At 56.8% G+C, this 25,957-nt stretch overlaps 1 protein-coding gene across 1 annotated transcript in view; it reads left to right on the plus strand.

Annotated features, from left to right (window-relative positions):
• The window catches only part of LOC132836982 (prominin-2-like), a 47,733-nt gene extending 22,085 nt beyond the window's left edge, over nt 1-25,648 (plus strand). The window contains exons 15-25 of the mRNA XM_060856588.1: nt 2,373-2,457; nt 2,652-2,798; nt 3,396-3,467; nt 4,830-4,922; nt 5,802-5,855; nt 6,493-6,573; nt 7,747-7,815; nt 8,205-8,294; nt 8,988-9,097; nt 10,795-10,869; nt 24,597-25,648. Of these exons, the coding sequence (XP_060712571.1) occupies nt 2,373-2,457; nt 2,652-2,798; nt 3,396-3,467; nt 4,830-4,922; nt 5,802-5,855; nt 6,493-6,573; nt 7,747-7,815; nt 8,205-8,294; nt 8,988-9,097; nt 10,795-10,869; nt 24,597-24,600 (880 nt within the window). The 3' untranslated portion in view covers nt 24,601-25,648. The remainder of the gene's footprint in view (nt 1-2,372; nt 2,458-2,651; nt 2,799-3,395; nt 3,468-4,829; nt 4,923-5,801; nt 5,856-6,492; nt 6,574-7,746; nt 7,816-8,204; nt 8,295-8,987; nt 9,098-10,794; nt 10,870-24,596) is intronic.
• Nucleotides 25,649-25,957: the final 309 nt, after the last annotated feature.

A 25,957-nucleotide genomic window follows, 5' to 3' on the forward strand; every position in this document is an offset into this window, starting at 1 on the left:
GCTGCATTTTGGGAAAGCAAATCTTAGCAGGACTTATCCACTTAATGGTAAGGTCCTAGGGAGTGTTGCTGAACAAAGAGACCTTTGGAGTGCAGGTTCATAGCTCCTTGAAAGTGGAGTCGCAGGTAGATAGGATAGTGAAGGCGGCGTTTGGTATGCTTTCCTTTATTGGTCAGAGTATTGAGTACTGGAGTTGGGAGGTCATGTTGCGGCTGTACAGGACATTGGTTAGGCCGCTGTTGGAATATTGTGTGCAATTCTGGTCTCCTTCCTATCGGAAAGATGTTGTGAAACTTAAAAGGGTTCAGAAAAGATTTACAAGGATGTTACCAGCGTTGGAGGGTTTGAGCTACAGGGAGAGGTTGAACAGGCTGGGGCTGTTTTCCCTGGAGCATCAGAGGCTGAGGGGTGACCTTATAGAGATTTACAAAATTATGAGGGGACATGGATAGGATAAATAGGCAAAGTCTTTTCCCTGGGGTGGGGGAGTCCAGAACTAGAGGGGCATAGGTTTAGGGTGAGAGGGAAAGATATAAAAGAGACCTGAGGGGCATCTCAACCTTTTTCACACAGAGGGTGGTACGGGTATGGAATGAGCTGCCAGAGGAAGTGGTGGGGGCTGGTACAATTGCAACATTTAAGAGGCATCTGGATGGGAATATGAATAGGAAGGGTTTGGAGGGATATGGGCCGGGTGCTGGCAGGTGGGACTAGATTGGGTTGGGATATCTGGGGTCGGCATGGACGGGTTGGACCGAAGGGTCTGTTTCCCTGCTGTACACCTCTATGACTCTAAATGGGACTCGATTAGGTTAGGATATCTGGTTGGCGTTGGGGCCGAAGGGTCTGCTTCCGTGCTGTCCAACTCCCTGTGTCCTAAACTGCTCTGTCCAATTATCCTGCCACCTTCAGTGATCCGTGCACCCAAGCCCCGTATTCCCTCTTTTTCGAATTGTGCCCTTGGCGTTTCCTTACTCAATGCCCTCTCCCACAAGGGTTGGTGAAATCGCCCACCAAAGATGGTGACCCATCTTCCTCGCTTTCTTCTGCAACCTCGGTTTACATCTGCCGCCCGCCTCCCCGCCCTCTGCCAGCTCAACTCTGGGCAGGACCCCGCTTCCCCCCCCCCCACCTCCGAAATCTCCGTTCCCTCCTCAGAACCGAAGCTCATCACTCGTCCGCCCTTCTTCCCAACCCCCCCCCCCCCCGCCCCCCCTTTCTTGGCGTCGCCGTGCCGACCTGGAGTCACGTGTCCGGCCCGGGAGGTTTCAAGATGGCGGGGCACCACGATTTCACCGACACTCGTGGGCAGTGGTCCGTCCCGGAACATGCATCAAAAATTACCGCACGGAACAGGCCCTTCGGCCCACGATGTTGGGCCGAGGAGGAATCCTCATCCTAACCTACCCACCCCTCCATTCACTGCTGTCCAAGCGCTCGAATGTCCCCCAGTGACTCTGTCTCCACCATCAAGCCTTCCCAACTCTCCCTTCCTCCTCGTATCTTCAAACTATGACTCCCCGTACCAGTCAGTCCTGCCCTGGGGAAAAGTCTCTGGCTACTGACTCTACCCATGCCTCTCATTACCCTGGATCAGGTCATCTCTCATCCTCCTCCCCTCCAGAGAGATAAGTCAGAGCTCTCTTCACAAGGCGAGATTTGGAGACGTTGGGGTTGGACTGGGATGGACAAAGTTAAAAATCACACCACACCAGGTTGGAGTCCAACATGTTTATTTGGAAGCACACTAGCTTTCGGAGCGACGCTCCTTCATCAGCTGGTTGTGAAGGACACAATTTATTGCAAAAGTTTGCAACGTGATAGAACTAAAATTATATATTGAAAAAGACCCGGATTGTTTATTAAGTCTCTCATCTTCATGTTGGTTTCAGTTCTTTCATGTGTCAATCCCAGAAATTTGTTCTCACAAGTCCTTTTTTTAAAAAAATCCAGGTCTTTTTCAAGAGATAATTTCAGTCACATCAGACTGCAAACTTTTGCGTCTTACAATCTTATACTCCACGATCATCTGATGAAAGAGCAGCGCTCCGAAAGTTGGACTCTAACCTGGTGTGGTGTGATTTTTAACTACATAAGACAAGCCCTCCAGTCCCGGCAGTGTCCTAGTAAACCTCCTCTGCACCCTCTCCAAAGCCTCTGTATCTTTCCTATAGTAGGGCGACCAGAACTGGACACAATATTCCAAGTGTGGTCTCAGCAAAACCGCGCGGCTCTTAAACTCGATTCCCCCTCGTGAATGAACGCCGAAACACCATCCCAACCCCAAACCCTACCTGGTAGGATTTGAGGCCCGGATTCCCGGCCGGAATCACTGCCGTTAATCTCGCTTTCCCGTCCCGTTGTGCTTTCAGACGCTGTGAGGAAGGTGCCTCACTGTTTGACCTGCTGCCTCAGAGACAGAAGACGGAGGTGAACGACCTGCTGAACGCCAGCACCGTACGTATCTCGTCAGGATGTAGGCCTCAGGCCTTGTAGCCGAGGGCGACCGCGTGAAGCAGGGAGGTGGGGGGGGGGGAGCTGTGCGGAGAGAGCCCCAATGGGTGGCCAATCGAGACTGGGGTGGAGGGGATAGTCTGGGCGTCGCGGTCGAAGGGTTGCCTGCAGTTGACGGCGGGTTCTCCCTCCTTTAGCACACAGGAGAGTTCGAGCAGAGCGCTGGGCAGCTCAACGTAGATCTGGGTGACCTGACCGTGCTGGACGACAGGGGGAGACAGGTCCTCCTGGCATTTGTTAACAGCGGGATAGTGGACCTCAACTACACGGAGATCATTCAGCAGGTGAGCCCCTCCTGCCGAGACCATTCGGCCCCTCAGCGGCGTCCCCCTGACCCCCTGCTCCGTCCCCCGGGCCCTGCGAGCGCTCTCTCTGCCGGGAGAGATGCCCGCACCAACATTATCCCTGACTCGACCACCCAGTCAACCCAGAAGGCAGCATCCACGGCGGGAGGGAGAAAGGACGCCGATTGGTTGGCGTGGTGTTGCCACGGCGACGGCAGCCTGCAGTGGGGAGCGCAGAGGGCGGGAGAGAGAATTCTGGGAAGCGTGGCAGTTATGCGACTTCCTCCCCCAACCTTTCGCCTCTGATTGGTCACCGGGGGGGGGGGGGGGGGGTGGGAGGGAATTTGAAGTCAGAGGGAAAAGTGATTTGGAAGCAGTCCCTTGGGATTTGCCCTTCACACGTTGGGAGGGGTGGGGGGGGCGAGTGTTGATGGGGAATGCTTTGTTGCTGCATCTGAGGGGGGATTTGAGAGGGCGAGGGAGTGAGGAGTGAGGAGATGTGCCAGCCGTGGTCCCATGTTACCGTTCGGTCCCCAGGACCATGTGTCTTGTCTCCAAGCCTGCCATGCTCTGAGTGTGTTTATGTTTCCCTGACAGATTAATAAACCGGTTATGACAGACTCCCTCCTCAACCTGGCTGACAACCTCACAGATCTGGCGTCCAATCAGGTGAGTGAGACCAACCCGCTGCTGCCACCTGCTGCCCACCTCTTGTCACTGAGCCTCTGGTCAGACCAAGATGGCGAACACTTTGTGTTGTCATGGAAATATTCAAAACGAACTTGCCCGGAGGGCTGGAAGCCACACGGTTGAAAGGTGACCTATTTGCTAGCGTCACCAAATATTAGGCTAAAAGTGATCAACGTCCTGCCAGCCATAGATAAGCATTGTTAATGGTGGCCAGCTACAACTGAGAGTGACCAACAATTGCTATAGTTGGATAACTATGACTAATGGTGGCCAACTATAACTGATAATGACCAACAATTACTATTGTTGGATAACCATTATTAATGGTGGACAACTATAACTGATAGTGACCAACAATTGCTATTGTTGAATAACCATTATTAGTGGTGGCCAACTATGACTAATAGTGACCAACAATTTATATTGCTGGAGAGCCATTATTACTGGTGGCTGCTATAACTAATAGTGGCCAATAATTTTTATTGTTGGATAACTATGACAAATGGTGGCCAACTATAACTAACAGTGACCGACAATTACTATTGTTGGATAACCATTATTAATGATGGCCAACTATGACTAATAGTGACCAACAATTGCTATAGTTGGATAACTATTACTAATGGTGGCCAACTATAACTAATCGTGGCCAACAATTGCTATTGTCGGATAACTATGACTAATGGTGGCCAACTATAACTGATAGTGACCAACAATTGCTGTTACTGGACAACCATTATTAATGGTGACCAACTATAACGAATAATGACTAACAATTTATATTGCTTGAGAGCCATTATTACTGGTGGCTGCTATAACTAATAGTGGCCAATAATTTTTATTGTTGGATAACTATGACAAATGGTGGCCAACTATAACTAATAGTGACCGACAATTACTATTGTTGAATAACCATTATTAATGGTGGCCAATTATGACTAATAGTGGCCAATAATTGCTGTTCTTGGATAACTATGACTAATGGAGGCCAACTATAACTAATAGACACCAACAATTACTGGATAAAAATTATCATTGGTGGCCAATTATATCGCATAACAGCTAACAATTGCCCTTGGTGAACAGCCACTATTGATGATGGCCAACTATTAGTAACAGTGGCCAATAACTGCTAATGGTGGCCAACCGTTGTTCATGGGGGATAACCATCATTAGTTGTGAACAGTTATTACTAATGGTGGCCAACCATAGCTGATACCAGCTGACTTGAGTTAATGGTGGCCAACTATTATGAATGGCCAGAGCTGGTTAAAGGTGGCCAACCATTTCTTAATAGATCACTGACTTGGCTGTTGCTATTTCTCCCCCTCCGGCCCACAGGCTGACCCTGAGATTCAAAGCAATTTAACAAGGCAGGCTGCAAGACTCCGCGAAATACAGAACACGACAGTGAGGACAATAGAAGGGCACCTGGTGAGTGTGAATTCTTGGCCATTGTTGACGACAATGTTGTTCGGATGCTGACAGTGTCCTGCACATTTTTTCTGCTGTGCGACCCGAGTAGAACTACACTAGCGTTACGGTTTGCACTGGTGAATGCCTTTCCACCCTTGGACAGCTTTTAAACAGATTTATAATCTAAGTAGTGCTGGAAAAGGACACTTTTTGTTGAATCGTTATCTCTTGGACAATTCAGGACACTTTGCAAGAATGCCAGTTCAAGGGGAAAATTAACATCACGAGAGGAGAGCAGTGTTGGTAGATGGACCCTGAATGGTTGAGACAGCTCAACGGGGGAATGCACCAGGAAGTGATGCTTGACAGTTAACGGCTAGGCTTGTGTTTGCATTTTAAAGAAGGGCAGTTTGACACTGATTGGTCAAAGAATCGCCTGGGAAACAAAGGTGCAACTGACCTATTAGTTGAGTTGAAACAGTTGCAAGTGCGTGAGCAAAGAACAGCGACCTGTGTCTTTGTCAGTTAACTGTCGGTCGTCTTTACCTGGTTCCCATTCTCTGCTGTATGGAATCTAGAGCTTATCATGGGGTATTGGCTGAGGAATCAGTGAAGGACAAGGAGCTCTGTTGATCTTCTCTGATGTTGTAGACGGACGATTTTGGAGAGAGAAAACTGGCGGAAGGCGGATAAAGGCAAGGAGGCGATTAAGGAAGGTCATGCAGAGGTCAGACGAAACAACATGCAGAAGTGTGCAGGCAAGGTCCTGGCGTCCATTAAGCAGAGGGAGAATGGAGGCATGGAGAGGACAGGGAGCAAGAAAGCAGTTTTCAGAAGATAGCTTGGCATCCCTTTGCCTGGAGGCAGTGCCAACTCCTAATTTTGCTTCTCTTTCAGGCCCAGTTAAACGCAAGTTTCCAATATTTATCGTCATTTGCTCCGATAGTGCAGGTATGTCTTCCTTCCTGTGTTTACCGCGCGCTCTGGAATCCTATTCCCCCTTCCACCATCAAACCCCATGGAGCGTTGGGTGGGCAATCTGTCTTTCTCCGCCCCGGGGCGTTCCTGTCTGTCCACTCCACCCGGTCTGTAGGCTCCCAGCTGGCTGCCTCTAATCCAGAGGCCTGTTTCGGGGAGGAGGGAGGGTGGCCACCTTCGTGGGTTCGAATCCCACTGTGCCATCCAAATTCACTGAAGAGCTCCGGGTGCTCGTTGTGAACGTCCATTCCCTACTGTCTCTTTGGTGGGAGGTTGGAGGGGAGGACGTCAACTGCCTTGACCCTGTCAGGCCCGACACGTGACTCCAGGACACGCGGCTAAAACAGCCCCTTTCGGTTCGAAGAGAGACGGGCAGCGAAGGCCGGTCTGGTCACTTCCGACGGAAAATTCCTGGGAATGTCGAGAAATCGGACAGGAATCCGAAAGCCCTCAGTTCAGGTCCTGAGAGAGAGAGAGAGAGAGAGAGAGAGCGTCTAGCTGCTGCGCAAAGCACTGTGGGTAGAGTGTGAGGCTGCCCAGTCAGGCAGGAGTGAACGCTTTCCGAATAACGCGCACACACACACACACACGTTTTTTTTTCTCATTTCAGGATAGGGTACAGCAGACCCTGGAGAACGTCACAGAAGCAGAGGACAGGATTCCGAACACCACCCTCTCCGTCATCAGGAATGTAAGTTTGGGAGCTGACAGACTTGAGCAACACAGACAGAGAGGGCTTCAGTAACAATGTAGACCAGCGTAACCAGGGACAAAGCCTTCACTCCAGAGGGCTTACTCAAGAAATAGATAAAACGACAGTGACGGAGGGAGGGAGGGAGAGAGAGAGAGAGAGAGAGAGAGAGACAGAAGCCAAACTGTGATAGCAGGATTGAGATCGCAGCAATACTAGGACAATATTCAAGCCAGGCCACGTTAGTGCATTGGTGGTACATTATAAACGGGCTGCACAAATGCCCAGCAATGACCGTCTCCAACAAGAGAGAATCTAACCATCGCCCCCTTGACGTTCAATGGTGTTACCATCACTGAATCCCCCCCCACTATCAACATCCTGGGGGTTACCATTGATCAGAAACTGAACTGGACCAGCCCCATATAAACACAGCGGCTACAAGAGCAGCTCAGAGGCTGGGAATCCTGCAGCGAGTAACTCCCCTCCTGACTCCCCCCAAAGTCTGTCCCTCACCATCGACAAGGCCCAAGTCAGGAGGGTGTGTGAGGGAATACTCCCCACTTGCCCTGGATGGGGGGACAGCTCCAACAACACTCGAGATGCTCGACACCATCCAGGGACAAAGCAGCCCCCGCTCGATTGTCCCCACACCCACAAACCCCCACTCCCTCCACACGTCCCCCTGACGCTCAGTAGCAGCAGAGGGTACCATCTACAAGACACACTGCAGCAACTCCCCCAGGCTCCTCAGACAGCACCTTCCAAACCCCACGGCCACTTCCATCAGGGAGGACAAGGGGGCAGCAGGTACATGGGAACACCCCCCCCTGCAAGTTCCCCTCACCGTCCGTGACTCGAAAATCTATCGGCCGTTCCTTCAGTGTCACTGGGTCAGAATCCTGGGACTCCCTCCCTGAGGGCGCTGTGTGGGGGGTCCCTACACCACACACAGTTCAAGATGGCAGCTCACCCCCACCTTCTGAAGGTTACGATGAGGGGGGAACAGGGGGGAGTAAACACTGGGGATGTTCCCACGTCCTGTGAGTGCAAACATAACGGACGTGAGAGGTTTGGTATGGGCAGGAGGGTGTCCGTGGAGGGTTATGGGAATGAATAAAAATGGGAAGGCATGTATTGTTAACGCCAAACTATCTCTCTCTGTGATTTCAGGTCACTCAGTGCCTCACCAATAGACTACAGCAATACCTCAGCCAGTACCTGAACTGGGTCCGGGACACTGTGAGTATTGGAGACGCCATCTTGACCAAAGCAAATCCCATGATCCTCCAAGCCTCACCCTCCTTTCTCTGTCATCCTTCTGGGGTCGGGGCGGGAGGAAGAGGTGGAGGGGGGCGGGGTGCGATTGTGGCTACCTCCTCTTGCCCCACCCACTCCACCCCCCCCATCCATTTGGAAAACATCCCTTCCCAACCTCCTTGAGATTCTGCCATATTTTTGGTCACCTAGGCGTTGGCTTGGGCCCGCAATGGGAGCCTGTGATGGCAGAGTGCCAATAAAAGGGGAGTTGGTAACCCTGTGCCCAGTGTACCACCTATCCTCTGGGATTTGGACAGGGGTCCGTAAGGGGGCACCGTTGGAGCATGGAACATGTTGCCTTTCTCTTGCAGATTATCAACGACCTGCTGTCTTGCCAGCCAGCTGCAATCCTCCTCGATAACGCCCGCATCATTTCCTGTGACTACATCACCGATCCCTGGGTAAGTGAGCAAGGCGGGAATCCCTGTCCGGGAAGCACGACCCTCTCGATCCCGACTTTCGGAATCTCCCGAGGCCTTTTTCAGACATCCTGGGATGGGACTGTATCCGCAGCGTCTGTACCCCGAGGTGATAGAGCCCCGTCACCCTCTGCACACCGGTAATATCCGTGCCACACAGATGCCAGGCTATTAACATCACCAACAAGAGAGAATCTAACCATCGTCCCCTTGACGTTCAATGGTGTTACCATCACTGAATCCCCCCATTATCAACATCTTGGAGGTTACCATTGATCAGAAACTGAACTGGACCAGCCCCATATAAACACAGCGGCTACAAGAGCAGCTCAGAGGCTGGGAATCCTGCAGCAAGTAACTCCCCTCCTGACTCCCCCCAAAGCCTGTCCCCACCATCGACAAGGCCCAAGTCAGGAGGGTGTGTGAGGGAATACTCCCCACTTGCCCTGGATGGGGTGGGGGGGACAGCCCCCACTCAATTGACACATTCACTGAGGGTCTAGACTGGGGAAGGGGTTGGGATAGAGGGAGACGTGCAGGGAAATATCGTCACGAGTCATGCCTGACTGACTGGCTGGGTGGTGGGGGTGGGGGTGGTTTGGCCTGCCCGAACCAGGCGGCAGTCAATCTGTCCCTGCAGTTGGCATCGCCATGACGCTGTTGCCGTTCCCACAGAACGCCTTCTGGTTTTGCCTTGGCTGGTGTACCCTGTTCCTCATTCCGAGTATCATCTTTGCGGTGAAAACAGCGAAACACTATCGCCCCATCAAGAACAAAATGGACAGGTAGGCAGTGCCCTCCGATGGTGGGGAGTGACGGTGAGGCAGCAGCTAAACTGGCATCTGACCTCCTGTACCCTCTCCCCAAATCCAGTCTCTCTCTCTCTCCCTCCGTCTCTGTCTCTGTCTCTCTCTCTCTGTCTCACTCTCTCTCTCGGTATTTGTCTCTCTGTCTCTTTCTCTCTCTCTCTCTGTCTCTCTATCTTTGTCTCTGTCTCTCTCTCTGTCTCACTCTCTCTCTATTTGTCTCTGTCTCCCTCTCTCTCTCTGTATTTGTCTCTCTGTCTCTTTCTCTCTCTCTCTGTCTCTCTATCTTTGTCTCTGTCTCTCTCTCTCTCTCTATTTGTCTCTGTCTCCCTCTCTCTCTGTATTTGTCTCTCTGTCTCTTTCTCTCTCTCTCTCTCTGTCTCTCTATCTTTGTCTCTGTCTCTCTCTCTCTGTCTCACTCTCTCTCTATTTGTCTCTGTCTCTGTCTCTCTCTGTATTTGTCTCTCTGTCTCTTTCTCTCTCTCTCTCTCTCTGTCTCTCTATCTTTGTCTCTGTCTCTCTCTCTCTGTCTCACTCTCTCTCTATTTGTCTCTGTCTCTGTCTCTCTCTCTCTGTCTCACTCTCTCTCTCTGTATTTGTGTGTGTCTCTCTCTCTGACTGTCTCTCTATCTTTGTCTTTCTCTCTCTCTCACTTTCTCTCTCTGTATTTGTCTGTCTCTCTCTCTCTCTCCGAAATTTGTCTCTCTCTTTCTCTCTCTCTCTGTCACAAACATTGTCATGATACAGCATGGCCAATGGGAAGCAGAGAGCAGTTTGAACGCGAAATCTACTCTTTTTGCCCAGTAATTCGTCCCCACTTCCATTGAAAACCCCACTGACCCATGAACACACACGCCCATCATGAACGCGCCCTTTAACATGCAGATACGCAATTTAAAAACAGGGGTCATCTGGATGGAGGGAAAAGTCTGGGAAACCATTTTGGAGGCGCATTGAGACGGGCCTTGGAGTTGGATTCTGGGTAATCCAAGATGGCGGATGGATGGGACAAAGTTGCGGCTGGAAAAGCTGCTCCTTTTTTTTTCCCCAGGTATTTTTAGGTTTCTCCCAATTCCAGGAGCAGCAACTGCCGTTTGAAAAGCTAATGCTTTGTTCAGAGCTTCAAGGGGAAAGAATTAAAAGGGAGCTAAGGGGCAACTCTTTCACACAGAGGGTGGTACGGGTATGGAACGAGCTGCCAGAGGAAGTGGTGGGGGCTGGTACAATTGCAACATTTAAGAGGCATTTGGATGGGTATATGAATAGGAAGGGTTTGGAGGAAGATGGGCCGGGTGCTGGCAGGTGGGCCTAGATTGGGTTGGGATATCTGGTCGGGTTGGGCCGAAGGGTCTGTCTCCATGCTGTATGACTGGACAGGTCGCCTCCCACTGCTGTTGCCTCCAATAGTCACAGTTTCTCTCCCTCAACTCTCCTTTGCCCTCATCGTCCCTGGCATCCTCCCTTCCCTCCTGTTTTCCCCGCTCACCACCCTGTGATGATGACAGCCCTATCGTTCTCTCTCTCTCTCTCTCTCTCTCTCTCTCTCTCTCTCTCTCTCTCTCCAATCTCCCTCCTTAGCCTGCACTCTGCAGACATCACCCTGCTCTCCCTGGCTCCTCTACCTCACCCCCTCTGCTCTCAGCCGTCTCTGACCCCTTCTCCTCTCTCGTTCGCAGCCCGGAGTTTTCGGAGATGACCAATTTCAAATTCCCGAGGGTGCAGAACGCATACGGTCCGGCAGGAACTGGTCTGTAAGTGAGGATTCCTCACGCCAAACTCCAACATCAGTTCCCGATCCACAGAACATGCACACAGTTGGAAACACCACGGGTCCCCATCGTGACCGGGTTCGGTTAACGGGTGGTTCACGGTCACTGGTTCCTGGCAAAAACTTGTTCGCCATCACCCAATACAGGCGGGGTTTGGGGAGAGGGCTAGCGAAAGGAAGAAGTGGACTGTGTTCGTATCTAACACAGTCAGAAGGGGGGCAACAGAGCAGGTCCACGTGGGTCAGTGTGTGACAGGGCGGGTCAGTGTGTGTGACAGGGCGGGTCAGTGTGTGTGACAGGGCGGGTCAGTGTGTGACAGGGCGGGTCAGTGTGTGACGGGGCAGGTCAGTGTGTGACAGGTCGGGTCAGTGTGTGACAGGGGCGGGTCAGTGTGTGACAGGGGCGGGTCAGTGTGTGACAGGGCGGGTCAGTGTGTGACAGGGGCGGGTCAGTGTGTGACAGAGCGGGTCAGTGTGTGTGACAGGGCGGGTCAGTGTGTGAGACAGGGCAGGTCAGTGTGTGACAGGGCGGGTCAGTGTGTGACAGGGCGGGTCAGTGTGTGACAGGGCGGGTCAGCGTGTGTGACAGGACGGGTCAGTGTGTGTGACAGGGCGGGTCAGTGTGTGTGACAGAGCGGGTCAGTGTGTGACAGAGCGGGTCAGTGTGTGACAGCGTGAGTCAGTGTGTGTGACAGGGGCGGGTCAGTGTGTGACAGGGCGGGTCAGTGTGTGTGACAGGGTGGGTCAGTGTGTGACAGGGTGGGTCAGTGTGTGACAGCGTGAGTCAGTGTGTGTGACAGGGTGGGTCAGTGTGTGTGACAGGGTGGGTCAGTGTGTGACAGAGCGGGTCAGTGTGTGACAGGGCGGGTCAGTGTGTGTGACAGAGCGGGTCAGTGTGTGTGACAGGGGCGGGTCAGTGTGTGTGACAGGACGGGTCAGTGTGTGTGACAGGACGGGTCAGTGTGTGACAGGGCGGGTCAATGTGTGACAGGGGCGGGTCAGTGTGTGTGACAGGGGCGGGTCAGTGTGTGACAGAGCGGGTCAGTGTGTGACAGCGTGAGTCAGTGTGTGACAGGGCGGGTCAGTGTGTGACAGGGGCGGGTCAGTGTGTGACAGAGCGGGTCAGTGTGTGTGACAGGGCGGGTCAGTGTGTGAGACAGGGCAGGTCAGTGTGTGACAGAGCGGGTCAGTGTGTGACAGCGTGAGTCAGTGTGTGTGACAGGGGCGGGTCAGTGTGTGACAGGGCGGGTCAGTGTGTGTGACAGGGTGGGTCAGTGTGTGACAGGGTGGGTCAGTGTGTGACAGCGTGAGTCAGTGTGTGTGACAGGGTGGGTCAGTGTGTGTGACAGGGTGGGTCAGTGTGTGACAGAGCGGGTCAGTGTGTGACAGGGCGGGTCAGTGTGTGTGACAGAGCGGGTCAGTGTGTGTGACAGGGGCGGGTCAGTGTGTGTGACAGGACGGGTCAGTGTGTGTGACAGGACGGGTCAGTGTGTGACAGGGCGGGTCAATGTGTGACAGGGGCGGGTCAGTGTGTGTGACAGGGGCGGGTCAGTGTGTGACAGAGCGGGTCAGTGTGTGACAGCGTGAGTCAGTGTGTGACAGGGCGGGTCAGTGTGTGACAGGGTGGGTCAGTGTGTGACAGGGCGAGTCAGTGTGTGTGACAGGGCGGGTCAGTGTGTGTGACAGGGGCGGGTCAGTGTGTGTGACAGGGAGGGTCAGTGTGTGACAGAGCGGGTCAGTGTGTGTGACAGGGCGGGTCAGTGTGTGTGACAGGGGCGGGTCAGTGTGTGACAGAGCGGGTCAGTGTGTGACGGGGCGGGTCAGTGTGTGACAGGTCGGGTCAGTGTGTGACAGGTCGGGTCAGTGTGTGTGACAGGGCGGGTCAGTGTGTGACATGGCGAGTCAGTGTGTGACAGCGCGGGTCAGTGTGTGACAGGGTGAGTCAGTGTGTGACAGGTCGGGTCAGTGTGTGACAGGTCGGGTCAGTGTGTGTGACAGGGCGGGTCAGTGTGTGACAGGGCGAGTCAGTGTGTGACAGGGCGAGTCAGTGTGTGACAGCGCGGGTCAGTGTGTGACAGGGTGAGTCAGTGTGTGACAGGTCGGGTCAGTGTGTGACAGGTCGGGTCAGTGTGTGTGACAGGGTGGGTCAGTGTGTGACAGGTCAGGTCAGTGTGTGTGACAGGGTGGGTCAGTGTGTGACAGGGCGAGTCAGTGTGTGTGACAGGGCGGGTCAGTGTGTGTGACAGGGCGGGTCAGTGTGTGTGACAGGGCGGGTCAGTGTGTGTGACAGGGGCGGGTCAGTGTGTGTGACAGGGAGGGTCAGTGTGTGACAGAGCGGGTCAGTGTGTGTGACAGGGCGGGTCAGTGTGTGACAGAGCGGGTCAGTGTGTGACAGGGCGGGTCAGTGTGTGTGACAGGGGCGGGTCAGTGTGTGTGACAGGGAGGGTCAGTGTGTGACAGGGCGGGTCAGTGTGTGTGACAGGGCGGGTCAGTGTGTGTGACAGAGCGGGTCAGTGTGTGACGGCGGGTTAGTGTGTGACAGAGCGGGTCAGTGTGTGACGGGGTGGGTCAGTGTGTGACAGGTCGGGTCAGTGTGTGACAGGTCGGGTCAGTGTGTGTGACAGGGCGGGTCAGTGTGTGACAGGGCGGGTCAGTGTGTGACAGGGCGAGTCAGTGTGTGACAGCGCGGGTCAGTGTTTGACAGGGTGAGTCAGTGTGTGACAGGTCGGGTCAGTGTGTGACAGGTCGGGTCAGTGTGTGTGACAGGGTGGGTCAGTGTGTGACAGGTCAGGTCAGTGTGTGTGACAGGGTGGGTCAGTGTGTGACAGGGCGAGTCAGTGTGTGTGACAGGGCGGGTCAGTGTGTGTGACAGGGCGGGTCAGTGTGTGACGGGGGGGTCAGTGTGTGTGACAGGGAGGGTCAGTGTGTGACAGAGCGGGTCAGTGTGTGTGACAGGGCGGGTCAGTGTGTGTGACGGGGCGGGTCAGTGTGTGACAGAGCGGGTCAGTGTGTGACGGGGCGGGTCAGTGTGTGACAGGTCGGGTCAGTGTGTGACAGGTCGGGTCAGTGTGTGTGACAGGGCGGGTCAGTGTGTGACATGGCGAGTCAGTGTGTGACAGCGCGGGTCAGTGTGTGACAGGGTGAGTCAGTGTGTGACAGGTCGGGTCAGTGTGTGTGACAGGTCGGGTCAGTGTGTGTGACAGGGCGGGTCAGTGTGTGACAGGGCGGGTCAGTGTGTGACAGGGCGGGTCAGTGTGTGTGACAGGGCGGGTCAGTGTGTGACTGGGCGGGTCAGTGTGTGTGACAGGGCGGGCCAGTGTGTGACAGAGCGGGTCAGTGTGTGACAGGGCGGGTCAGTGTGTGTGACAGGGCGGGTCAGTGTGTGACAGGGCGGGTCAGTGTGTGACAGGGCGGGTCAGTGTGTGTGACAGGGCGGGTCAGTGTGTGACTGGGCGGGTCAGTGTGTGACAGGGCGGGTCAGTGTGTGACAGGGCGGGTCAGTGTGTGACAGAGCGGGTCAGTGTGTGTGACAGGGTGGGTCAGTGTGTGTAACAGAGCGTGTCAGTGTGTGTGACAGAGCGGGTCAGTGTGTGACAGACCGTGTCAGTGTGTGACATGGTGGGTCAGTGTGTGTGACAGGGGCGGGTCAGTGTGTGACAGAGCGGGTCAGTGTGTGACAGAGCGGGTCAGTGTGTGACAGGTCGGGTCAGTGTGTGACGGGGCGGGTCAGTGTGTGACAGGGCGTGTCAGTGTGTGACAGGGCGAGTCAGTGTGTGTGACAGGGCGGGTCAGTGTGTGACAGGGCGGGTCAGTGTGTGACATGGCGAGTCAGTGTGTGACAGGGCGGGTCAGTGTGTGACATGGCGAGTCAGTGTGTGACAGGGCGGGTCAGTGTGTGACAGGGTGAGTCAGTGTGTGACAGGGCGGGTCAGTGTGTGACAGGGTGAGTCAGTGTGTGACAGGGTGGGTCAGTGTGAGAAAGGGCGGGTCAGTGTGTGACAGAGCGGGTCAGTGTGTGACAGAGCGGGTCAGTGTGTGACGGGGCGGGTCAGTGTGTGACAGGTCGGGTCAGTGTGTGACGGGGCGGGTCAGTGTGTGACAGGGCGTGTCAGTGTGTGACAGGGCGAGTCAGTGTGTGTGACAGGGTGGGTCAGTGTGTGACAGGGCGGGTCAGTGTGTGACATGGCGAGTCAGTGTGTGACATGGCGGGTCAGTGTGTGACAGGGTGAGTCAGTGTGTGACAGGGTGGGTCAGTGTGAGAAAGGGCGGGTCAGTGTGTGACAGGGTGAGTCAGTGTGTGACAGGGCGGGTCAGTGTGTGACAGGGCGGGTCAGTGTGTGACAGGGTGAGTCAGTGTGTGACAGGGTGGGTCAGTGTGTGACAGGGCGGGTCAGTGTGTGACAGAGCGGGTCAGTGTGTGTGACAGGGTGGGTCAGTGTGTGTAACAGAGCGTGTCAGTGTGTGTGACAGAGCGGGTCAGTGTGTGACAGACCGTGTCAGTGTGTGACATGGTGGGTCAGTGTGTGTGACAGGGGCGGGTCAGTGTGTGACAGAGCGGGTCAGTGTGTGACAGAGCGGGTCAGTGTGTGACGGGGCGGGTCAGTGTGTGACAGGTCGGGTCAGTGTGTGACGGGGCGGGTCAGTGTGTGACAGGGCGTGTCAGTGTGTGACAGGGCGAGTCAGTGTGTGTGACAGGGCGGGTCAGTGTGTGACAGGGCGGGTCAGTGTGTGACATGGCGAGTCAGTGTGTGACAGGGCGGGTCAGTGTGTGACAGGGTGAGTCAGTGTGTGACAGGGTGAGTCAGTGTGTGACAGGGTGGGTCAGTGTGAGAAAGGTAGAGTCAGTGTGTAATGGGGCGGGCCAGTGTGTGACAGAGCGGGTCAGTGTGTGACAGGGCGGGTCAGTGTGTGACAGGGCGAGTCAGTGTGTGACAGGTCGGGTCAGTGTGTGACAGGTCGGATCAGTGTGTGTGACAGGGTGGGTCAGTGTGTGACAGGTCAGGTCAGTGTGTGTGACAGGGTGGGTCAGTGTGTGACAGGGCGAGTCAGTGTGTGTGACAGGGCGGGTCAGTGTGTGTGACAGGGGCGGGTCAGTGTGTGACAGGGAGGGTCAGTGTGTGACAGAGCGGGTCAGTGTGTGTGACAGGGCGGGTCAGTGTGTGTGACAGGGGCGGGTCAGTGTGTGTGACAGAGCGGGTCAGTGTGTGACGGGGCGGGTCAGTGTGTGACAGGTCGGGTCAGTGTGTGACAGGTCGGGTCAGTGTGTGACAGCGCGGGTCAGTGTGTGTGACATGGCGAGTCAGTGTGTGACAGGGTGAGTCAGTGTGTGACAGGGTGAGTCAGTGTGTGACAGGGCGAGTCAGTGTGTGACGGGGCGGGTCAGTGTGTGACAGGTCGGGTCAGTGTGTGACAGGTCAGGTCAGTGTGTAATGGGGCGGGCCAGTGTGTGACAGGGCGGGTCAGTGTGTGTGACAGGGCGGGTCAGTGTGTGACTGGGCGGGTCAATGTGTGACAGGGCGGGTCAGTGTGTGACAGAGCGGGTCAGTGTGTGTGACAGGGTGGGTCAGTGTGAGACAGGGCGGGTCAGTGTGTGACAGGGCAGGTCAGTGTGTGACAGGGCGGGTCAGTGTGTGACAGGGCAGGTCAGTGTGTGACAGAGCGGGTCAGTGTGTGTAACTGGGCGGGTCAGCGTGTGACGGGGGGGTCAGTGTGTGTGACAGGGCGGGTCAGTGTGTGTGACAGGGCGGGTCAGTGTGAGACAGGGCGGGTCAGTGTGTGTGACAGGGCAGGTCAGTGTGTGACAGGGCGGGTCAGTGTGTGACAGGGCAGGTCAGTGTGTGACAGGGTGGGTCAGTGTGTGTGACAGGGCAGGTCAGTGTGTGACAGGGCGGGTCAGTGTGTGACAGGGCAGGTCAGTGTGTGACAGGGCAGGTCAGTGTGTGACAGGGCGGGTCAGTGTGTGTGACAGAGCGGGTCAGTGTGTGTGACAGAGCGGGTCAGTGTGTGACAGGGCGGGTCAGTGTGTGTGACAGAGCGGGTCAGTGTGTGTGACAGAGCGGGTCAGTGTGTGTCACAGGGTGGGTCAGTGTGTGACAGGGCGGGTCAGTGTGTGTGACAGAGCGTGTCAGTGTGTGTGACAGAGCGGGTCAGTGTGTGACAGGGCAGGTCAGTGTGTGTGACAGAGCGGGTCAGTGTGTGACAGGGCAGGTCAGTGTGTGTGACAGGGCGTGTCAGTGTGTGACAGGGCGAGTCAGTGTGTGACAGGGCGGGACAGTGTGTGTGACAGAGCGGGTCAGTGTGTGACAGGGCGGGTCAGTGTGTGACAGGGCGGGTCAGTATGTGACAGGGCGAGTCAGTGTGTGACAGCGCGGGTCAGTGTGTGACAGGGTGAGTCAGTGTGTGACAGGTCGGGTCAGCCTGTGTGACAGAGCGGGTGAGTGTGTGTGACAGGGCGGGTCAGTGTGTGACAGGGCGAGTCAGTGTGTGACAGGGCGGGTCAGTGTATGTGACAGGAGCGGATCAGTATGTGACAGGGTGGGTCAGTGTGTGACAGGGCGGGTCAGTGTGTGACAGGGCGGGTCAGTGTGTGTGACAGGGTGGGTCAGTGTGTGACAAGGCGAGTCAGTGTGTGACAGGGCGGGTCAGTGTGTGACAGGGCGGGTCAGTATGTGACAGGGCGGGTCAGCCTGTGTGACAGAGCGGGTGAGTGTGTGTGACAGGGCGGGTCAGTGTGTGACAGGGCGAGTCAGTGTGTGACAGGGCGGGTCAGTGTGTGTGACAGGAGCGGATCAGTGTGTGACAGGGTGGGTCAGTGTGTGACAGGGCGGGTCAGTGTGTGACAGGGCGGGTCAGTGTGTGACAGGGCAGGTCAGTGTGTGACAGAGCGGGTCAGTGTGTGTGACAGAGCGGGTCAGTGTGTGTGACAGGGCGGGTCAGTGTGTGACAGGGCGGGTCAGTGTGTGACAGCGCGGGTCAGTGTGTGACAGGGTGAGTCAGTGTGTGTGACATGGTGGGTCAGTGTGTGTGACAGGTCGGGTCAGTGTGTGACAGGTCGGGTCAGTGTGTGTGACAGGGCGGGTCAGTCTGTGACAGGGCGGGTCAGTGTGTGACAGGGTGGGTCAGTGTGTGACAGGGTGGGTCAGTGTGTGACAAGGCGAGTCAGTGTGTGACAGAGCGGGTCAGTGTGTGACAGGGCGGGTCAGTGTGTGTGACAGAGCGGGTCAGTGTGTGACAGGGCGGGTCAGTGTGTGACAGGGCGGGTCAGTGTGTGTGACAGAGCGGGTCAGTGTGTGTGACAGGGCGGGTCAGTGTGTGACAGGGCGGGTCAGTGTGTGACAGGGCGGGTCAGTGTGTGTGACAGAGTGGGTCAGTGTGTGTGACAGAGTGGGTCAGTGTGTGTGACAGAGCGGGTCAGTGTGTGTGACAGGGCGGGTCAATGTGTGACAGGGCGGGTCAATGTGTGACTGGGCGGGTCAGTGTGTGACTGGGCGGGTCAGTGTGTGACAGAGCGGGTCAGTGTGTGTGACAGGGCGTGTCAGTGTGTGACAGGGCGAGTCAGTGTGTGACAGGGCGGGACAGTGTGTGTGACAGAGCGGGTCAGTGTGTGACAGGGCGAGTCAGTGTGTGACAGGGCGGGTCAGTGTGTGACAGGGCGGGTCAGTGTGTGTGACAGGGCGGGTCAGTGTGTGACAGAGCGGGTCAGTGTGTGACAAGGCGAGTCAGTGTGTGACAGGGCGGGTCAGTGTGTGACAGGGCGGGTCAGTATGTGACAGGGCGGGTCAGCCTGTGTGACAGAGCGGGTCAGTGTGTGACAGGGTGAGTCAGTGTGTGACATGGTGGGTCAGTGTGTGTGACATGGTGGGTCAGTGTGTGTGACAGGTCGGGTCAGTGTGTGTGACAGGGCGGGTCAGTGTGTGACAGGGCGGGTCAGTGTGTGACAGGGTGAGTCAGTGTGTGACAGGGTGAGTCAGTGTGTGACAGGTCGGGTCAGTGTGTGACAGGTCAGGTCAGTGTGTGTGACAGGGCGAGTCAGTGTGAGAAAGGGCGAGTCAGTGTGTAATGGGGCGGGCCAGTGTGTGACAGGGCGGGTCAGTGTGTGACAGGGCGGGTCAGTGTGTGACAGAGCGGGTCAGTGTGTGTGACAGAGCGGGTCAGTGTGTGTGACAGGGCGGGTCAGTGTGTGACAGGGCGGGTCAGTGTGTGACAGGGCGAGTCAGTGTGTGACAGCGCGGGTCAGTGTGTGACAGGGGCGAGTCAGTGTGTGACAGGGCGTGTCAGTGTGTGTGACAGGTCGGGTCAGTGTGTGACAGGTCGGGTCAGTGTGTGTGACAGGGCGGGTCAGTGTGTGTGACAGGTCGGGTCAGTGTGTGACAGGTCGGGTCAGTGTGTGTGACAGGGCGGGTCAGTGTGTGACAGGGCGGGTCAGTGTGTGACAGGGTGGGTCAGTGTGTGACAGGGTGGGTCAGTGTGTGACAGGGCGAGTCAGTGTGTGACAGAGCGGGTCAGTGTGTGACAGGGCGGGTCAGTGTGTGTGACAGAGCGGGTCAGTGTGTGACAGGGCGGGTCAGTGTGTGACAGGGCGGGTCAGTGTGTGTGACAGGGCGGGTCAGTGTGTGACAGGGCGGGTCAGTGTGTGACAGGGCGGGTCAGTGTGTGTGACAGAGTGGGTCAGTGTGTGTGACAGAGCGGGTCAGTGTGTGTGACAGGGCGGGTCAATGTGTGACAGGGCGGGTCAATGTGTGACTGGGCGGGTCAGCGTGTGACAGGGCGGGTCAATGTGTGACAGAGCGGATCAGTGTGTGTGACAGGTCGGGTCAGTGTGTGACAGGTCGGGTCAGTATGTGACGGGGCGTGTCAGTGTGTGACAGGGCGTGTCAGTGTGTGACAGGGCGTGTCAGTGTGTGTGACAGGGCGGGTCAGTGTGTGACATGGCGAGTCAGTGTGTGACAGCGCGGGTCAGTGTGTGACAGGGTGAGTCAGTGTGTGACAGGTCGGGTCAGTGTGTGACAGGTCGGGTCAGTGTGTGACAGGTCAGGTCAGTGTGAGAAAGGGCGAGTCAGTGTGTAATGGGGCGGGCCAGTGTGTGACAGAGCGGGTCAGTGTGTGACAGGGCGGGTCAGTGTGTGTGACAGAGCGGGTCAGTGTGTGACAGGGCGGGTCAGTGTGTGTGACAGGGCGGGTCAGTGTGTGACAGGTCAGGTCAGTGTGTGACAGGGCGAGTCAGTGTGTGTGACAGGGTGGGTCAGTGTGTGACAGGGCGAGTCAGTGTGTGACAGGGCGGGTCAGTGTGTGTGACAGAGCGGGTCAGTGTGTGTCACAGGGCGGGTCAATGTGTGACAGGGCGGGTCAATGTGTGACAGGGCGGGTCAGTGTGTGTGACAGGGCGGGTCAGCGTGTGACAGGGCGGGTCAATGTGTGACAGAGCGGGTCAGTGTGTGTGACAGGGCAGGCCAGTGTGTGACAGGTCGGGTCAGTGTGTGACAGGTCGGGTCAGTATGTGACGGGGCGTGTCAGTGTGTGACAGGGCGTGTCAGTGTGTGTGACAGGGCGGGTCAGTGTGTGACATGGCGAGTCAGTGTGTGACAGCGCGGGTCAGTGTGTGACAGGGTGAGTCAGTGTGTGACAGGTCGGGTCAGTGTGTGACAGGTCGGGTCAGTGTGTGTGACAGGGCGGGTCAGTGTGTGACAGGTCGGGTCAGTGTGTGTGACAGCGCGGGTCAGTGTGTGACAGGGTGAGTCAGTGTGTGACAGGTCGGGTCAGTGTGTGACAGGTCGGGTCAGTGTGTGTGACAGGGCGGGTCAGTGTGTGACAGGTCGGGTCAGTGTGTGTGACAGGGCGGGTCAGTGTGTGACAGAGCGGGTCAGTGTGTGACAGGGCGGGTCAGTGTGTGTGACAGGGTGGGTCAGTGTGTGACAGGGCGAGTCAGTGTGAGACAGGGCGGGTCAGTGTGAGACAGGGCGGGTCAGTGTGTGTGACAGGGCAGGTCAGTGTGTGACAGGGCGGGTCAGTGTGTGACAGGGCGGGTCAGTGTGTGACAGGGCGGGTCAGTGTGTGTGACAGGGCAGGTCAGTGTGTGACAGGGCGGGTCAGTGTGTGACAGGGCGGGTCAGTGTGTGACAGGGCAGGTCAGTGTGTGACAGAGCGGGTCAGTGTGTGACAGGGCGGGTCAGTGTGTGTGACAGGGCGGGTCAGTGTGTGTGACAGAGCAGGTCAGTGTGTGACAGGGCAGGTCAGTGTGTGACAGGGCGGGTCAGTGTGTGACAGGGCGGGTCAGTGTGTGACAGAGCGGGTCAGTGTGTGACAGGGCAGGTCAGTGTGTGTGACAGAGCGGGTCAGTGTGTGACAGAGCGGGTCAGTGTGTGTGACAGGGCGGGTCAGTGTGTGTGACAGGGGCGGGTCAGTGTGTGTGACAGGGAGGGTCAGTGTGTGACAGAGCGGGTCAGTGTGTGTGACAGGGGCGGGTCAGTGTGTGTGACAGGGAGGGTCAGTGTGTGACAGAGCGGGTCAGTGTGTGTGACAGGGCGGGTCAGTGTGTGTGACAGGGGCTGGTCAGTGTGTGACAGAGCAGGTCAGTGTGTGACGGGGCGGGTCAGTGTGTGACAGGTCGGGTCAGTGTGTGTGACAGGGCGGGTCAGTGTGTGACAGGGTGAGTCAGTGTGTGACAGGTCGGGTCAGTGTGTGTGACAGGTCGGGTCAGTGTGTGTGACAGGGCGGGTCAGTGTGTGACAGAGCGGGTCAGTGTGTGACAGGGCGGGTCAGTGTGTGACTGGGCGGGTCAGTGTGTGACTGGGCGGGTCAGTGTGTGACAGGGCGTGTCAGTGTGTGACAGAGCGGGTCAGTGTGTGACAGGGCAGGTCAGTGTGTGACAGGGCGGGTCAGTGTGTGTGACAGGGCGTGTCAGTGTGTGTGACAGGGCAGGTCAGTGTGTGACAGGGCGGGTCAGTGTGTGTGACAGGGCGGGTCAGTGTGTGACTGGGCGGGTCAGTGTGTGACAGGGCGGGTCAGTGTGTGACAGAGCGGGTCAGTGTGTGACGGGGGGGGTCAGTGTGTGACAGGGCAGGTCAGTGTGTGACAGGGCGGGTCAGTGTGTGTGACAGGGCAGGTCAGTGTGTGACAGGGCAGGTCAGTGTGTGACAGGGCGGGTCAGTGTGTGACAGGGCAGGTCAGTGTGTGACAGAGCGGGTCAGTGTGTGTGACAGAGCGGGTCAGTGTGTGTGACAGAGCGGGTCAGTGTGTGACAGGGCGGGTCAGTGTGTGACAGGGCGGGTCAGCCTGTGTGACAGGGCGGGTGAGTGTGTGTGACAGGGCGTGTCAGTGTGTGACAGGGCGAGTCAGTGTGTGACAGGGCGGGTCAGTGTGTGTGACAGGAGCGGATCAGTGTGTGACAGGGTGGGTCAGTGTGTGACAGGGCGGGTCAGTGTGTGACAGGGTGGGTCAGTGTGTGTGACAGGGCGGGTCAGTGTGTGACAGAGCGGGTCAGTGTGTGTGACAGAGCGGGTCAGTGTGTGTGACAGGGCGGGTCAGTGTGTGTCAGGGCGGGTCAGTGTGTGACAGGGCGAGTCAGTGTGTGACAGGGCGAGTCAGTGTGTGACAGCGCGGGTCAGTGTGTGACAGGGCGAGTCAGTATGTGACAGGGTGGGTCAGTGTGTGTGACATGGTGGGTCAGTGTGTGTGACAGGTCGGGTCAGTGTGTGACAGGTCGGGTCAGTGTGTGACAGGTCGGGTCAGTGTGTGTGACAGGGCGGGTCAGTCTGTGACAGGGCGGGTCAGTCTGTGACAGGGTGGGTCAGTGTGTGACAGGGTGGGTCAGTGTGTGACAAGGCGAGTCAGTGTGTGACAGGGCGAGTCAGTGTGTGACAGCGCGGGTCAGTGTGTGACAGGGTGAGTCAGTGTGTGACAGATCGGGTCAGTGTGTGTGACAGGTCGGGTCAGTGTGTGACAGGTCAGGTCAGTGTGTGTGACAGGGTGGGTCAGTGTGTGTGACAGGGCGGGTCAGTGTGTGACGGGGGGGTCAGTGTGTGTGACAGAGCGGGTCAGTGTGTGACAGAGCGGGTCAGTGTGTGTGACAGGTCGGGTCAGTGTGTGACAGGGTGGGTCAGTGTGTGTGACAGGGTGGGTCAGTGTGTGACAGGGCGGGTCAGTGTGTGACAGGGCGAGTCAGTGTGTGACAGGGCGAGTCAGTGTGTGACAGCGCGGGTCAGTGTGTGACAGGTCGGGTCAGTGTGTGTGACAGGTCGGGTCAGTGTGTGACAGGTCGGGTCAGTGTGTGTGACAGGGAGGGTCAGTGTGTGACAGGTCAGGTCAGTGTGTGTGACAGGGTGGGTCAGTGTGTGTGACAGGGCGGGTCAGTGTGTGACAGGGCGGGTCAGTGTGTGACAGGGCGAGTCAGTGTGCGTGACAGGTCGGGTCAGTGTGTGACAGGGTGAGTCAGTGTGTGTGACAGGGTGGGTCAGTGTGTGACAGGGCGAGTCAGTGTGTTGACAGGGTGAGTCAGTGTGTGACAGGTCGGGTCAGTGTGTGTGACAGGTCGGGTCAGTGTGTGACAGGGCGAGTCAGTGTGTTGACAGGGTGAGTCAGTGTGTGACAGGTCGGGTCAGTGTGTGTGACAGGTCGGGTCAGTGTGTGTGACAGGGAGGGTCAGTGTGTGACAGGTCGGGTCAGTGTGTGTGACAGGGTGGGTCAATGTGTGTGACAGGGCGGGTCAGTGTGTGACAGGGCGAGTCAGTGTGTGACAGGGCGGGTCAGTGTGTGACAGGGCGGGTCAGTGTGTGTGACAGAGCGGGTCAGTGTGTGTGACAGGGCGGGTCAGTGTGTGACAGGGCGGGTCAGTGTGTGTGACAGGGCAGGTCAGTGTGTGACAGGGCGGGTCAGTGTGTGTGACAGGGCGGGTCAGTGTGTGTGACAGGGCGTGTCAGTGTGTGACAGGGCGTGTCAGTGTGTGACAGGGCGGGTCAGTGTGTGTGACAGAGCGGGTCAGTGTGTGTGACAGGGCGGGTCAGTGTGTGACAGGGCGGGTCAGTGTGTGTGACAGGGCAGGTCAGTGTGTGACAGGGCGGGTCAGTGTGTGTGACAGGGCGGGTCAGTGTGTGTGACAGGGCGTGTCAGTGTGTGACAGGGCGTGTCAGTGTGTGACAGGGCGGGTCAGTGTGTGTGACAGAGCGGGTCAGTGTGTGTGACAGGGCGGGTCAGTGTGTGACAGGGCGGGTCAGTGTGTGTGACAGGGCGGGTCAGTGTGTGACAGGGGTGGGTCAGTGTGTGTGACAGGGCGGGTCAGTGTGTGACAGGGCGGGTCAGTGTGTGACAGGGCGGGTCAGTGTGTGTGACAGGGCGGGTCAGTGTGTGTGACAGAGCGGGTCAGTGTGTGTGACAGGGCGGGTCAGTGTGTGTGACAGAGCGGGTCAGTGTGTGTGACAGGGCAGGTCAGTGTGTGACAGGGCGGGTCAGTGTGTGTGACAGAGCGGGTCAGTGTGTGACAGGGGCGGGTCAGTGTGTGACAGGGCGGGTCAGTGTGTGACAGGCCGCTCCCTGCTGTTGCTGACGTTGACCCTGACTGGGCCTGGAGTTGACCCCCAGTTGGTCCTCTTTGAGAATACGGTGTTGTTGCCGTAGTGACGTGCCAGGCCGGGGTAAAGTGCTGCTCTCGCTGTGATTGAACTCTTGTTACCTTGTGCTGTTCGTGTTCTGACCTCCTTGTCTCTCATTCTCCCCCAGGTAATCCCCTCCGGCCCCTACTCCATGACTCCCAGCGTTCCCCAGTGGAATGCCAGGCGGCTTTGGGACCGTGCAGATTTCCTAACTTTGTACTGCCCCCTTTCTGAAATCCCTGGAATGCTGCTCTGTGTTTTTGCTTCAGTTCTGCTGGCCCCTTACTTCCACAGTGTCTGCACTGATCCCAGCAAATCCCGCTATCTCAGGACCCATTCCGGGATGGGATGGCTTCCCCGGCGGTCCTGACACCCCCCACTCATTCCTGGGAATTACTGGATTCCCACTGTTTCTAGCACGGTAAGTCCGGACTCCAGAGTCTCCCCGAGCTCCCTCGGGAATTACTCCCTGGATTCCTATCTGGAATCGGCCCCCAGGTTCCCACCGAATCCGTCCCAGCGAGCCCGCTTCCCGTTTTCGCATCCCGGATTCCCATCGATTCTCTCGGGTTGCGTCCCGGCTTCCCATCGTCTGGGGGCTGTCCGGAACGGCTTCCGGATTCCCGCCGACTCTGCCGGAGTGAACCTCAAACTCCCCTCCCCCGCCCCCCCCAACACCCCCCCCCCCCACCCCCGACGATCCCGCTTCTCCGCAACCAGCTGTCAGATTTCCCCGGAGCGTGGGCGAGAGAGGAGGAGCCACAGCGTCACCTGCCCGGCGTCCGGCGCGGCCGCTTCCCGGGAGAGTGGGCTCCATTCCCGCCGCGGGAGTTGGGATAAGTCTGGAATGGAGCTCAGTACGTGAGAGAGAGAGCGAGACCCGCCCTGGACTGTCAGACCCATCCCGGGAATAGTGCCTCTTTTTCTCCGGGACCTACACCTGACTCCAGACCACAACTCTCCGAAGTGCCATTGTGAGGGAGAGAGAGGGGGATACCTCAATCTGCATCCTGTTGGGAGATTCCTACTTATTTCTCGCACCAACCCCTCGGGTATTCCCAAATCCTCTTCCTCCGCGGTTTTGGGATTATCGAGGAGTCACCCTCTCACACCCGCGACTGTGTTTCGAACGGTAACTCATTCCGATTGTCGGGAATAAATCGACTGTGTTTCCCCTTATGAACCGGGGTCCCTCTCTCTCTCTTGTCATCCTCCTATGTCTTCGGCCTACATTCTGAGGCAGCGCGTTCTGGTTGCAAACCCGTTCCCATCGGCTTTTCCATCGACGTTATCGTCAGGCTCTGGCTGGTAACCTCCAGTTCAGGACTGTGCTGGCTTTTTTGTTTAAACATTATTGGCGTGCTCTCTCTCGCCCCAGTCAAAGAAAATATTCCAGGCCCACTCAGACACATATTTGATCCATGGTGGAAACCAGGGTCGGGGAGTCAGAGAGTGCGGAAACAGACCCTTCGGTCCAACCCGTCCATG

The sequence above is a fragment of the Hemiscyllium ocellatum genome, chromosome 48 (genome assembly GCF_020745735.1).
Source record: "Hemiscyllium ocellatum isolate sHemOce1 chromosome 48, sHemOce1.pat.X.cur, whole genome shotgun sequence".
NCBI lineage: Eukaryota > Metazoa > Chordata > Chondrichthyes > Orectolobiformes > Hemiscylliidae > Hemiscyllium > Hemiscyllium ocellatum.